This window comes from Pithys albifrons, chromosome 9 (genome assembly GCF_047495875.1).
Source record: "Pithys albifrons albifrons isolate INPA30051 chromosome 9, PitAlb_v1, whole genome shotgun sequence".
In the NCBI taxonomy this organism is placed as follows: Eukaryota; Metazoa; Chordata; class Aves; order Passeriformes; family Thamnophilidae; genus Pithys; species Pithys albifrons.
This window is the reverse complement of record NC_092466.1, coordinates 13,358,483-13,372,254: the sequence shown is the minus strand read 5'-3', so window position 1 is coordinate 13,372,254 and position 13,772 is coordinate 13,358,483. Positions and strand designations below refer to the sequence as shown.

General features: G+C 45.5%; 1 protein-coding gene across 3 annotated transcripts in view; it reads right to left on the bottom strand.

Moving 5' to 3' along the window:
• Positions 1-13,772, bottom strand: part of SH3PXD2A (SH3 and PX domains 2A) — a 245,191-nt gene that overhangs the window by 189,210 nt on the left and 42,209 nt on the right. For all 3 annotated transcript variants that reach the window (XM_071563708.1, XM_071563710.1, XM_071563709.1), the window contains exon 2: positions 13,092-13,172. In XM_071563708.1, the coding sequence (XP_071419809.1) occupies positions 13,092-13,172 (81 nt within the window). The remainder of the gene's footprint in view (positions 1-13,091; positions 13,173-13,772) is intronic.

The following is a 13,772-nucleotide window of genomic DNA, read 5'->3' as shown; positions in this document are numbered from 1 at the left end:
TGCTGATGTTTCACTTCTTCATCAAATCCTGTCAGAAATGGCTGGGGGCTTGGAGAGAGGAGAAGGAACATGGTCATTAAGGTCTGGCTTAGCTACTGTAATACAGGTAACATTTGGCTCTGTTAAAAAGACTCCCAGCCAAAGACTTCAAAGCATTTTACAAATATTAATGAATAAACTTTCTCCAGGAGGGCTGATTATAGCCCCCATCTTATGGGTGGATATTTCCACATAACCTTCCTGCCACACCAGAAGTTCCCTACTCCTCCTTCCACACCACAGACTCCCAGCTCCTAATTACACAAAAAACATTTCCACACTTGGGCAATGAAATGTATTTTGACCTATGAGTGGAACAGGATTCAGCATGAGGTTTCATAACAACAACAGGCAGGACCTGACAGCCCTAATGCTCCGGCAGCCCAGAGCACACTCCTGTTCAACTGTATAATCTAGGGCCATCCCACACCCAGAATGAGCCTCAAAATTTGTAGGACTCCTTTTCACCTTGGAAACACCTTGTGCAAACTTTTCTCTTTACACGAGGATACCTGGGGACCACCTTCATGGAGCACACCACTGTTTATTGCTCCATCTGCCTTATTCCCAGATCCCAATGACAAATGAATCTCTGCCAACTCCTGAAGCATCAAATGCTAAATCCTACCCTTACATGGAAGCAACCAGCACCCTCTAACCTTCAGCACAGTAACACAACAGGTATCAGACATGGCTACAGAGGTTTTTGCAAAGCTCCACTAAAAGTCACCAACACACAAAAACTACCAGATCACCTGGACTTTTTACAAGGATGCAGATGTTTGCCTTGTGCCACCCCACAACACATTTTCTTCACCAGAAAGACACGTGCCAGTTTTGTTCAAACAGCAGCAGCACATCACAAGCCTTGACTTGAATTTCAAAGATTCCCAGACCACAGAGACACCCAAACATCCCAACTCACCAGGCTGTCAAAAGCCAGAGATTAACCAGATAAAAAGAAAAGTCTGTGAAATAATTTTTTGCTCCAGGTGGATAATATGTATCCCCTGTTAGACAAAACTTTAATCATTAAACTCACCTTAGTCCTTTGAAAGATTTTTTCTTCCCTATTATCATTTTACTTAGTCTTTCCCTGGTCTGCTTTCTAATTTCTTCCCATTTGGCATTTTCCTCTCACTCTCAGTGTTTTTGTGGTTTGTCCTTCACCTTTCTCAAAACACCTGGCTGAAGGTAGCAGCTCAGCAAGTCTCACTGGTTTTCTTAGCACACCCTTTAAAAAACAAATGCATCAGGGCCCAGGCACACGGCTCTGATGTTACCTCAGTTTGCAAAAGCACCAATAAATCAATTAAAATCTGCCCTTGACTGACCTGGTGAATCAGAGGCACCTCTGCATCAACCCTGATGCTCCATGAATGTCTTCAATAGAGAGCCCTGCTCGTACTGCAGAATTGCTGAAATTATCTTAAACACACTAGGATGCTTTTCTGAGTCTCCACTTAGGTCTTTGTGAACTTGTTCACAGTTCCTGCCACCAAGAACTTGTCAGCAACTTGCTCCACTGTAAAGTGTGAACCTCCTCACTGGACTGCAACTCCCCACTCGTCTCTGCTGCCTTTGCACCCTCACAGGGTCCCAGATGCACTTGAAGGAGTTCCATGTCCAAGGACACACTTGCACCATTGGGGACAGCTGCTATGTACCTGCAGCTCCCACCCAAAATAAAGATCTTGGGGTCTGGACATTGGAATGCTTGTGGAATGCTCCCAGGGTACCCTGCTCTCACAGACATACTAGGAGACCATCGACTCTGCTGCGCTTTTCCTGGGCACAGGCAGGGAAACCCAAATGCTAACCCAGCAGTGAAATGAGACAGCTTCAAAAAACTTCAGTTATGGGCACTTGTGTGAGTAAGTGCTCAGTGACAGGTGTGGAGTCAGCAGGTTGCCAGCCAGGGCAGTGCCAATGGATCCAACATACTGCAAGAGTTCAAGTCATCCCTTTCCTGCACAGATCCTACCAACCAGACTTCTCCTCTGAAATGGAAAACAAAAGGTGAGGAGCAAATTCCCCAGCTTAGCTGAAGGTTGTTCAAATAGGACCTCCAGGGGTGAGAATGCAGGACACTGTGCTTCCCCCAGAACATCACTATTCCAGCTTTTTGCGTGACTTCACCACACGTCTGCTCAGCACTGTTTCCTCTGTGGGTTTTGTTGCCCTGACCGCTCCACTTCAATGCTTCCCTTGAAGGAGGGGAAGTGGAAATTGCAAAGGACAGTTCTGCAGTGGGAATACTTGTGTTTGCACGAGACAAGAAACCACTCTGGCTGCAGAAAAGGAGAACTGTGCTGTGACTAGAGGCAAGCAGGAAGGGAATAAGGGGAAAACAACCTGCCAAATTCACACTTGGTATGCTGATGATGAAAACGACAGTCATTCAGGTGCTACAGGGAAGAAGAAGCCCACTGTTCATAAATTAGTCCAGGGTGAGCCTGATCAGGAGCCTTTCCTATGGCAGCAGGACTGTGCACAAGCCACAGTGGAAGAGATGTGCATTGATGCTTTTTTGCATCCTGTAAGCAAACCCTGGTGTAACAGGACCAAGAGCTACTACTCCTTTCAGACACGGCCTTCCCACATCTGAGCCTGTAAGAGGAGAAAGCCAGAAGGGGCGAGGTGACAGGGAAAAGAGCCCTGACAGAGTCCTGAATAAACTTTCCATTATGTCTGGGCAATTTTCTATTTGCACTTAAATGCAATAATGTAAATAAACTCCACATAACCCTTGCAGGGCTATTTATGACGTTTGCAAAAACAACCAGCTCCTCTCATCGCGAGCCAAGGGATGCGAACACAACAGGCACTTCTCATCTTGGTCTCCGTACACTTAATGAAAGTGAAGGATTGTATTCCCTGCACAAAAGCAGAATTGTGTTTCAGGGCTGGGGGTGTGAACCCCACACGATTTTCTGGCAGTATAAATAATTGAAAGCTGAGTATGATTAAGAGAGAGCGACAACACAGCATTGTCAGAATTGTCATGCCTGAACTTTTGGGGGCTTGGGTGCTTTGGGGAAGGAAGCCCATGAAAAATCCTGCAGAGGACTTTAACTTTCACACAGATATTCCAGGAAAAAACCAAAATGGCTGATCTCGATCACTGATAAAAGGAAACATGTCAATAAAGTGGCACTTGGAGAATTTGCTGTCTGTGTGAGGGCAGAGCTGAAGCTTTGGTTGGGGACAGTCCCACAGCCAAACCACTCGCCCGTGTTTTATTGTTCCAGCAAACAAAACCTGGAATAAGCTTAACAAACAAGTGGGCTGCTCCCAAGGCTGAGTTTTATATCATTCTGTGGAGACCTAATAGGCTATGGTGAGAGCTTCCAACACTGGGATAATGGAGACAGAGGAGGGATAACACAGGAGGTATATGTTGAGCCTTGACACGCTCCAATGGAGAAAGGCTTTCAGCACAGTTTTACCATTATTCTGCAAAATCCCTTGTATGAGATACTGTCCAAGCACAAGAACAGCAGGTTTGGGCCCAATACTAAAACCTCCCTCACAGTTCAGAATTCTTGGCAATTTCAGGCATGTTTTTAGATTTGCATTAGCACTACAACCTTGCAGGGACTAAAGTTGCCAATGCCTTTGATTTTTAACACATAAAGCAAGCAACAGCTATGAAAATAGGTCTGAATCCTCCTCAGCTGAAGTAAATCAACTCAGTTTATTTGGAAGAACTTGTTGCTTCCCCTCTTTGCGGCTGTATCCAGGAGAGACCTTCCTACATACTAAATCAGGTTCCTACTCTAGATAATGCAAATTCATCCACTGAAAAATCTGCTGTCCATTACAGTTCTGCAGCACTCCCTTGAGATTCTTGGGTTGGACAAACCCACTTAAGTTAAACTCTTTCTAGGTAGCCCATAAAAAATGCATGCACACAAAAAGCACATGAAGCAATTTGGTTCCAGCTTCCAAATAATATCCACAGAGGATTTTTCAGTCAAAGTACTATCCCATGAACACATGAGCCTCTGGTAAAGTGGCATCACTTTACAGCCATCGGACTTGAACTGGAGAGGGAAGCCAAACCAAAAACTGGCATCACAGCTAAAACTTCACAAATCTTTTCCAAAGCTTATGCAAGCTTAGGGCCAAAACAACCGCTTTCCAAAGCAATTTCCACTGCCCACCATGGCTCACACACTGTCCAGGCACTGCGTTTCACACCTGCACAGTGTTTCAGGGAAGTAGCAAACCAAAAGTCCGCAGTCTCCATGGCCCAAGGGGCACAGGCTCTTCTCTCAGTAAGTAAAGTGTACCTCCTGGCCAAAAGCACACAGTGGAGCAATTCTGTTCTATTCCAGCAGGACTCAGGGGTATGTCTGTGTGTATCCACAGGCACATTACTCTCCCCAGAGAGATGATGGAAGATACTTTGCAAGAAGGTGGAAGAACAGCAGCAAAATACCATGTATAATTGAAAGCACACAGTAAAGAAGTCAACAACCTCTTTGTGATGCTCCCACTATTTCTAAAAAACAAACAAAACAAAAATCCCCAAACAAACAAGAAAACAACAACCCACTACTCCTCATTTGTCTAGTCCCATATAACGCCTGAAGCCTAATTAAACTTTGCTTTACTTCTAGGATCAGAAGCATGCTTAAAGAAGAGCTATAAATTGAACACTAACAAAGATCTGCTGGTGCTGAACTTCTACTCAGAGGCTGCAAAAGCAAAAATCACTGGAGGATGAATTCCCTTCAGTGATCAGAGCAGAACACTAATTGTGCAGCCCCTCTGGAGCAGCTGAGGTTGTCATAGCACAGCAAAGCCAACACAACGATGGCAGGAAAAACTCATCTTTAAAACAGCTTGCCATTTGATGTTGTGCTCCTGTAAGACCTTAGAAGTGAAATAGCATTTAATCTGTGTTAAATAAAAGGAAACCTTCTTGTTGGTGTGATGAAATGTTTAAATACTACTGATTCCACCTGCAGGATATGAACACCAAGGAAATAAGCACTTGTTGACATCCAGAAGAATATCAGCATTGTATGGCAAAATGTTCACGTAGTGCAATGACCCCAGACAACATCCATCACAGTCACTGGTGCCATGGTGCAGTTCAGGACCCTGGACTTGTGAAGCAAGGGAATGGAGGAGGACACAACTGCCAGAAATTCAGCTTCAAGAGACTCCCATTCCACAGTGGGTCCAGGAAGCTACCCAACTAGAGCCCCACTGCCACTTTTTCCAGAACGCATAAGACTTTTGTGGGTGTTTCCGGTATTAGAAAACCTTATCTACACAGTGAGAAGTTATGATGGCACCACTGGGAGACTGACCTCTGACCCTCAGCAACCCCCAGAGAAAAGAAAAACCTTTATCCTTTGATAGCAAAATCCATTGCCTATAGTTAGAGAAGCGCACCTCTACTGAATCCTCAGACCACTGAGACAGAGTGGTGTGGGTATCACCTGTTCTTGCCTTGCTGCTGTCACACCCGGAGGAGCTGGCTAAGCCACCATGTCACTTTCTAGGCCAGACCTGTACATGAGGCAGGCAGGGGAGTATATTGGATTGGTGTTGAGCAGCCAATATTGCCCCATAGCCACCATGCAGAAGATTCCCACACTGCAGCACAGGGGCAATATTTAAGTGTCAGATTTATGTCTCAACAGCCTTCAAATGTAAAAGTACAAAGGTGAGGGTTCCCATAGGCTGGGTCACCTTCTCAGCAGCAGGTTATTTGCTATGTTCATGGAATGTACTGCTATTGTAGCTTGGCCGGCACTCTGCCATTTCCCCATCATGGTCGTCATCTTTGTCTGACGTGTAAAGCCTCTTTAAAAACAAATACTGGAAGCTGAACAGACTGTTTTGCCAAGCAAACATTTAAATAATGATGGAAATAAGAATTATAAACAATTCCATTTATTCATTGAACACAAAGATACTGCCCCAAGCCAGCTGGTATCCCAAGGCACTGACTGAGGGCTAGAAGACAAATGGTATTTAAATAGCCTTTAAATCAGTGGAGACGCCTATTCCCAGCTCAATAACCATATCAGCTATTAGTTTTTTCCAGGGGCATCTCAATTCCCCCACTGGGCTATTTTTCTGAAGGCAGGCATCAAGGGGATCTCTGCTAATAAGAACCAAGTCTTGCAAGCGCGGCTGCACCAGCAGCACCAGCACAGCTGCCCAAACATGAGAGGCACAATCAGCAGCATAGGACTCCTCCTGGAAACTTGGGTTTCTGCATCCCCTGCAAACCTTGCACTGCTGGTCTCTCTACACACTGCCAGGCAGAGCAGCAGGAGACAACTGGCCCATCTTTACTCTGAAGAAAGGATGTGCCATTTCTCCCCAAGGAGTCAGTGCTGACCTTTGGGAACAGACATGTTGACAGAGTCACAGTCAGATTTCCTCTGAGTTTTCTCAGCTTGGTTTCACTTTGAATACTGTTCTTAAGGAATCTGTTTTCAAACCAAACCCTACATATCCCAGCTGTTAGAGTAACTCCATCCTCACAGTCCCAAGACTACCAGGGATGGCCCCAAAGCCAAGCACTGGGTCTGAACCTCATGGGTCAGGTATGGAGCCAAGCCCCCTGGTCTGGAGGAGGATTTCACAGAAGCTCTCAACATCTACAGCAGGGTCAGGATGCTGGGATCGAGCATCCTACATTGATGAAATGGGAGCAGGAGAAACTTGAACCTTGCAACCCAGATCATCCCAGCCAAGGCCAGCACAGCCTAGAGCAGAGGGAAGCATATGCTTTGACTGCAGAGCCCAGATCCCCTGCTGTCAAGAGAACCCACTGAGAGAAATGCCTGTTTCGTCCCCTTTGGTTCACTTGCACCACAGCTTCACGCAGCAACCTCTGCCATGCTGTTCCTCCTTACCTCCTCTCCTGCCCTATGCAACCCCACCTTCTTCTCCAGCCCCCCTGCGTGTTTCCTCACTCACCTGCAGATGCACATACGTAGCCCAACAGAAACACTCCCTGAGCTCATCAGAGGCTGGGAATCATTTCAACACAAACCTCCCATGCTGTCAGAGGGGCAAGCTGTATCATGCATGGAGCCCTCCTTCCCTTTCTTTCCCTTCCCACAGTGCCAGCCAGGAGCCATGTGCAGGGTGGCATCTATGGAAGAGGGTGTCACATCGTGGAGTGACCCTCCTGCTGGGGATGGCTGGGAAGACCAGGCAGTGACTACTCATCCTGCTAAAAAGGCCTGGTGGGCTGAGGGTTAGGAGTCAGCATTTGCAAATGCAGAAGCACACTTGGCCCGTTGCATTCTTACCTACGCTATTCACGACTAATAAATTTAGTGCATGCTTGAGCTTGCCCATTCACCACTCCTGCAGAGCTAAAAGCATGAACATTACAACATGAAATATCACAGGTCCTACAAAAACAGTCAGTATGGAGTTAGACTGCACTGGACCACCAGAATTAGGGCTGTTAACCAAAATTAACTAATGGCCATGAATACATGCAATTCTATCAGAATCACATCAGGTACCTACTCTGCAGGAATCCTGTACGGATTCTGCCTTTGCTCTGCCCCAGAAAGCCCATACAACAAAGCCACCGTGTTCTGTTTCAGATCATAGTGACCTATGGTGAAATCCAGAGTGCTCAGGCACATGGCACAGTTACATCCATCCATCTGGGAATGAGAGTGGCTGTTAGACTATTTGATGCAGCTTGAGGTAACAGTAAAAGGGATGTTGGAACAGAAGAGCACGTAACAGGAGAACGATCAATAGCAGCCATGTTCAGATGAACTCCAGTCTGAGTAAGAAAAGCAGAGGTAGAGACTGCAATTACTGTTTTTTATAGTACCATTTTTGTTTAATGTCATCTTCAATGTTCAGTTACTCCACTATAGCACTATAAACAATCAGGATGACCCCAGCAATAACAAGAAGCTCTTCATGTTTTATCACCACCCTGAAAACAACTTAGGTCTCTTTCCTCTTCCTAATAAAATTCTTGATATTCTTTTTTTTTCATGTTCTAATTGGCTGCTAGTGAGGCCACTTTGAAGAAAACCTGCTTAGATCAGCAGACCACATCAGGCAGATAATTTTAATTTTGTGCTAACACACAAAGCCAATGGTTGAACAGAGCTTTGTTTATTTGCCTTTTCAAAATTGTGACATTTCAGATATCTTCTTGCAGCCAAAACATCTGTGTAGGTCATTGTGCAGAGAGACTGCAACCTGCCCACCTAACATTCCTGCCCTGCCTCCAGCAGGCATGTCCTTTGCCTACTGTACAACCAGGAACACAATGTGGGATTATGGCATGCTGCTAAATCCAGCTCCCATATTTTGCCTCGGAGAAAGCTGTATTTCATTGTTGTGAGAAAGGATCTTCCCCCAGCTCTGCACACAGAGACCCAGCCATCCTCATGGAATGTGGGGTTTGGCCCCTCTGCTGAGGTGCTGGTCCTTTTCATGCTCTGACTGAAGGCACTAAGCAACACGGGCATGAAATCACATCAGAACATTTGGAGTCACTGGATAAAATGTAGCAGATGAGCCACTGGTGACTGAAGCTGAGACAGGAGGTAGTGAAGCTCTGCCCAGTTTTTCCTGCTCCTTTTGCCGGGGAGGTTTCTCAGCAGCTGGGGCATGACCCAGCTGAGGTCATTATAGCTATAAAAGGCCCAAGGTGCTACTGAGCAACTGGAAGGGTGATATGGGGAGTGGAGAAAGATCCACCCTTCACACTTGCCAGCTGCAAACCGTGGTTGCTTTCCAGCCCAGCATGGCCATGGCAGGCTCCCACACTTTTGCACCTTATACTTTGGGTATGCATACAGTCAACTGCAAATCCACCTCCAAAAGCACTTCCCAGCAAGAACAACATGGGCCTTATATATGTAGATGTCTTTTATTTCATAGTGGAAATGCCAGGACTTTTCCCTGCTATCCCAATAAAACAGTATCCTTTCTCAGCTCTTTCAGGGACAACAAAGGCATTGCTGAACTATCACCTCGGGACAGGATTCAGCAACCACCACCAGAAAACCCATCAGCAATGATGGGAAACCTTGAACAGCATCCAGGGAATGTGCCTCAGTGAGCCACCAGCCTGTCAAAAGGGTCAGCACTACAGACAGGCAATAGTCACATTGCTGTCCTCGCACCTCTCCAATCTGCATTGCAAGCAAACACAAGAAAGCAGCTTTAAACCCACATGGTGCTCAGGTGCAAGTATCTCCCCAGGGTGAAGGACAACAGACAATTGGACTTGACAAGCAATTTATAGTGACGCTTTCATCTACGCTGAGTTAATTCAATCTTTTCAATCCTATTTACAGAAACATTGGCATCCACATGTATTCCGCTGCCATCACTTGACCCATGCTCAGGAGCAGATGTGACTTGGATGCATAATTAAAGGATAAAGCAATGCCCTGATTTAAGACATGAATTTATAGATATCCAGCCCTCACTGAACCGGAACAGGGCTGACACTTGGCTTGTTGCTTTGGGTTCCGTTTGCTGTACTTTTCACACTTTTGTGGGGCAAAAAAATCCCATGGTATGTCCAGTCTTACTGCCCTATTACGCATCTTGAAAACCAGAAGATTCCCAATTCAAGCATATATGCTGCTGAAATAGCACAAGCAAACACCTCTGGGATTTGAATCCTTGGGACAGAGCAGCCTCTTACTGCCTGCAGTGCCTAAGAGAATTTGCAGGGAAGTATTTAAAAAAGCTCAGTATCTAGCAACGCAAGGGCTCTCAAAACCAGTGAGCCACTTCTCACATACAGCCGTTTGGGGAAGGGTGGGCTCTTTTCTAAAGAAACATGAAAATGCAGTAGAGAAATTCCTCCCTCCTTGCTGCTGGGCAGTCCCGTGGGTTTCCCCATGGGTCCTATCCAGTGTCACTGTCAATGCCAGGCACTGCAGCCCTGATTAAGTTGCTAAGGTCAGCCCTTGTTCCTCCACTTCCCGTTGGGAGCACATTCAGGCTTTGGAAGTCCTGAAGTGCACCTCTGTCATTTAAACAGCAGGGCCAGTGGCGTTGGCAGAGACCTGTGGATTCCAGCTGTTTTGGACATGAGTGATGTCCATGAAGTGGCTGAGCATTACTCCCTAAGCATTTGCTTGATTTTCTGCTGGAAGGGCCACATGGAGATAAGCAGGGACATTATGAAAGTAGATTGATTATGCTAAGGCCACATTATCACACAGGGTATCAGGCTGCAAAACCCAGGTTCAACCAGTGATCAGTTAGAAGGTCAAGGTTCCACCAAAAACCTGGAAAGCACAAGTCAGCCCCTGATCTGCAGCAAATTAGCATTTCAGCAAGAATCACTGCACATCAAGCCCTATGTTTACCAAAATGCAAGGGTTACCCAAAGGGCCCTAACTGTTCATTTGCTTTGCCAGCTCTCTTTGCAGGCTTCATTAGAGCTGTAAATACAAGTTAGTATTCAAAACTCAAAGCAGTTTCCTTTGCATCACGTAAGACATATTCAGGCATAAACAAAAATCCAGAAACGGTAACAGGAGGAAAGGAGGAGGGAAGAAATAATTCAGCTATCATCTCTGGAAGTTCAAAAGCACATTATGACAGCCTGAGCACAGAGGGACTTGTCCACATCTCATAGATGGGAAACTGAGGCACAGATCAACAAAGTGACCTGCTTACAGAGACATGATAAGGCCATGGAAACCTTAAGTGAAGACCTCGGTTTCTGTAACTGCATGCCTTAGGCTGCAAGAGCTGAAGAGGGTGTTGCAGAAGGCTGTCACTGCTCATGCAGTGTTGGCCTTGACAGAGATCCCTGGGAGGAAAAAGGGTTAAGGAAGGGAATTTTGTTACTTTCTTGTTGTATTTTCTCGTGGGGGGAGAAGCGTTATGCAAGCGAGAGTTTTCCACTGGCTAGGCCCCCTTGCACTTATCAATGGGACCTTTCAGGACTCACTCCCTGATTGAGACATCATTTCCTGTCCAACACACTAACCCCATTGATAACTCCATGCTTGATGGGAACTTTTCAAACCTACCAGGAAAGGCCAGGAGACCCAAAACAACATACACATGAAAACAGAACTGGGGAGAAAAGAAAAAGAAGAGAAAGAGGAGAAAGAGGAGAAAGAGGAGAAAGAGGAGAAAGAGGAGAAAGAGGAGAAAGAGGAGAAAGAGGAGAAAGAGGAGAAAGAGGAGAAAGAGGAGAAAGAGGAGAAAGAGGAGAAAGAGGAGAAAGAAAGAAAGAAAGAAAGAAAGAAAGAAAGAAAGAAAGAAAGAAAGAAAGAAAGAAAGAAAGAAAGAAAGAAAGAAAGAAAGAAAGAAAGAAAGAAAGAAAGAAAGAAAGAAAGAAAGAAAGAAAGAAAGAAAGAAAGAAAGAAAGAAAAAGAGCGAGCTCTGGCCACAATTCACATGCTAATAACAAATGTTTGTGATTAAGGAGCTGGGCATCTTTAGCAAGTACACCAGACACAGAGAAGATGCTGACACACTCTTCACAGCAGTGGGACTGGCAGGGCTGGCACTTTAGTCCAATAAGAAGTGAAGATGGACACAAGAAGAAGCTTAAGAACATCCCTCTCTTGTCTTCCAGCCACACAGCAAGCAGAAATCAGGACTGGCTGTAGAAATAGTCACATTGTTCACCAGAAAGGCCACGAGGCCATGACTGACATAGCTTACAAAACACGCTAGAGATTTCATGTTTCCAAATATCAGAAATGAAACATGAAGAGGAGCAATGATGAAACTAGAGCTCTTCAAGACAGCTCAGACCAGGAACCCTCCTTTTCCTAATTTATCATGACAAAAAGATTCAGTATTACTTTCCAGGACACAGCAGAATCAGCTGTGTATATCCTTAACACTGGCTGTGAGGACTTACTTGATATTATAGCCACAGGCCAGGTCCAAACACAAGCTCCAGCCCAAAGTTCAGGAGTTTGTCAAACCACAACTTTTATTTTCAGCCCAGCCAATTACAGTTTTGTTGCCTACAAAGGTATGATGACACAAAGGTATCAATGGATCTAGGTTATTGCTGAACAGGACACCAGCCCCAAAGTTCTCCTTACCCATGCAGATACCTGGGAGCACCATCAGAAATAAAGTATGTATGTATAGATGGTTCGGCTTCACGAATGAAGATTTGGGAAGGGCTCTCCCCACGTGGGTGTGCCCTTTGAGCCTCCACAGTGGATTTTTTAGGTGAGGCACAGCGTGTGTGGAACTGGCCCCACCCTTTAACTCCTAAGGTTCATCTGCCATGGCCAAGCGAGCTTGGACGGTGACAGTGAAGTCCTCACGACTAGAACCTACAGCCCCTGGTATTGCCAGGAGGTCTCCCATCCAAATACTAACCAGGCCTGACCCTGCTTAGGTTCCCAGATCTACCAGGATCAGGTATCAGGGTGGCATTTAACTGCCTCAGAATATCAGAAATAAAGTAACACAACCAGAAATGAAGCAGCTGATGCCCACACTAAAACTTTGTAACTGAGACTTTTCCTGTTTCCTGGTTTCAGGCTTTGGTCAGCAACTACCAGGGAGAAAGTTTTCAGTGAAATCTAAATATAGATTTAGAATACACAGAATACAGCAAAAGAGCTGCACAAAACAGCAGGAGCCAGGACACTGGCTGGCCAGGTGGATGGTTAGGGGAAGGGTCTGCAGGGTGTCCACTACCATCGCCCTTACTCAGCTGCTGTGGGAATGTGCAAAAACTCTGCTGTTTTCAGTTATTTAGCTAAGCAGTTTCTGGAGGCCCAAAATGCAGCACTCTCCCTATTCTAAGTGCATCTGAAGTATTTAAAATTAGATTCCCTCTTCAATAGGAACCATTCATGAAAATGTCAGCTTTAAATGTCTTTACAGTGCAAGTTACTCACTGTGAGCATACCACCCACTTATCTTATACCCTGCAAGGGCAGAGTCTGAAAAGTTTCAAGATCATGACATGTAACAGACCAAACAAGCACAAAGCCTTATTTAAAGGCACTATTAACCCAGCTGGAAACATGACTAGAAGCATGAGTAGAAATAATATTTTATGTTGGATAAGACAGACTTACCTGCAGGTCAAAGAACTTGCTGTATCTCCGGTAGATGATCTGGGAAGTCAGGTCAGACCATGTTACATTGATGATATAGACCTGTTCAGGGAAAATAAAACACAAGTCAGCATGGGCCACAAATCATAGGATACATCCAAAGGCTGAAAAGTCAACATAGGTTAATTCCAGATCTCACTGGCTGTTCCTGCTCACCATAAGGAATATAGCCCTCGGTGCAAGACTAGCCTAAATTAAAGCCATTTTCCTGTTACAGTCTTTAGCAGAGGTCTCAAAGTACCCAGTGTTCTCCCACACATCTCCACCACCAGCTCCCATCAATTTTTCTCTCCCTGGAATAAAAGCTTTAATTGAACGATGCCACGTTTCCTGGTCTGTGGAGGCACACCCTGCCCTCTGCCCTCTTTGGAGGGTCCCAGGGCTGGTTGCAGGCATGACTGAAATGACTATTGCACCTCTGAAGCAACAGCCTGTCACAGACTGCTGATCTCCAACTCCATGCTCCAGGTTGGTTTTGTACATGGAGATGTGGCAGTCATCCTTCCCAAGCAAGAAGTTGCTCTAGTTCAACAGGAAATTCAAAGGAAACTCAGCTCCAGGGGTGTTGAGGAATTACAGTCATGCAACACAGTTGCTCACACCCACATAAGTGGGATAGCAACTCAACTCTGTCTCAGCACA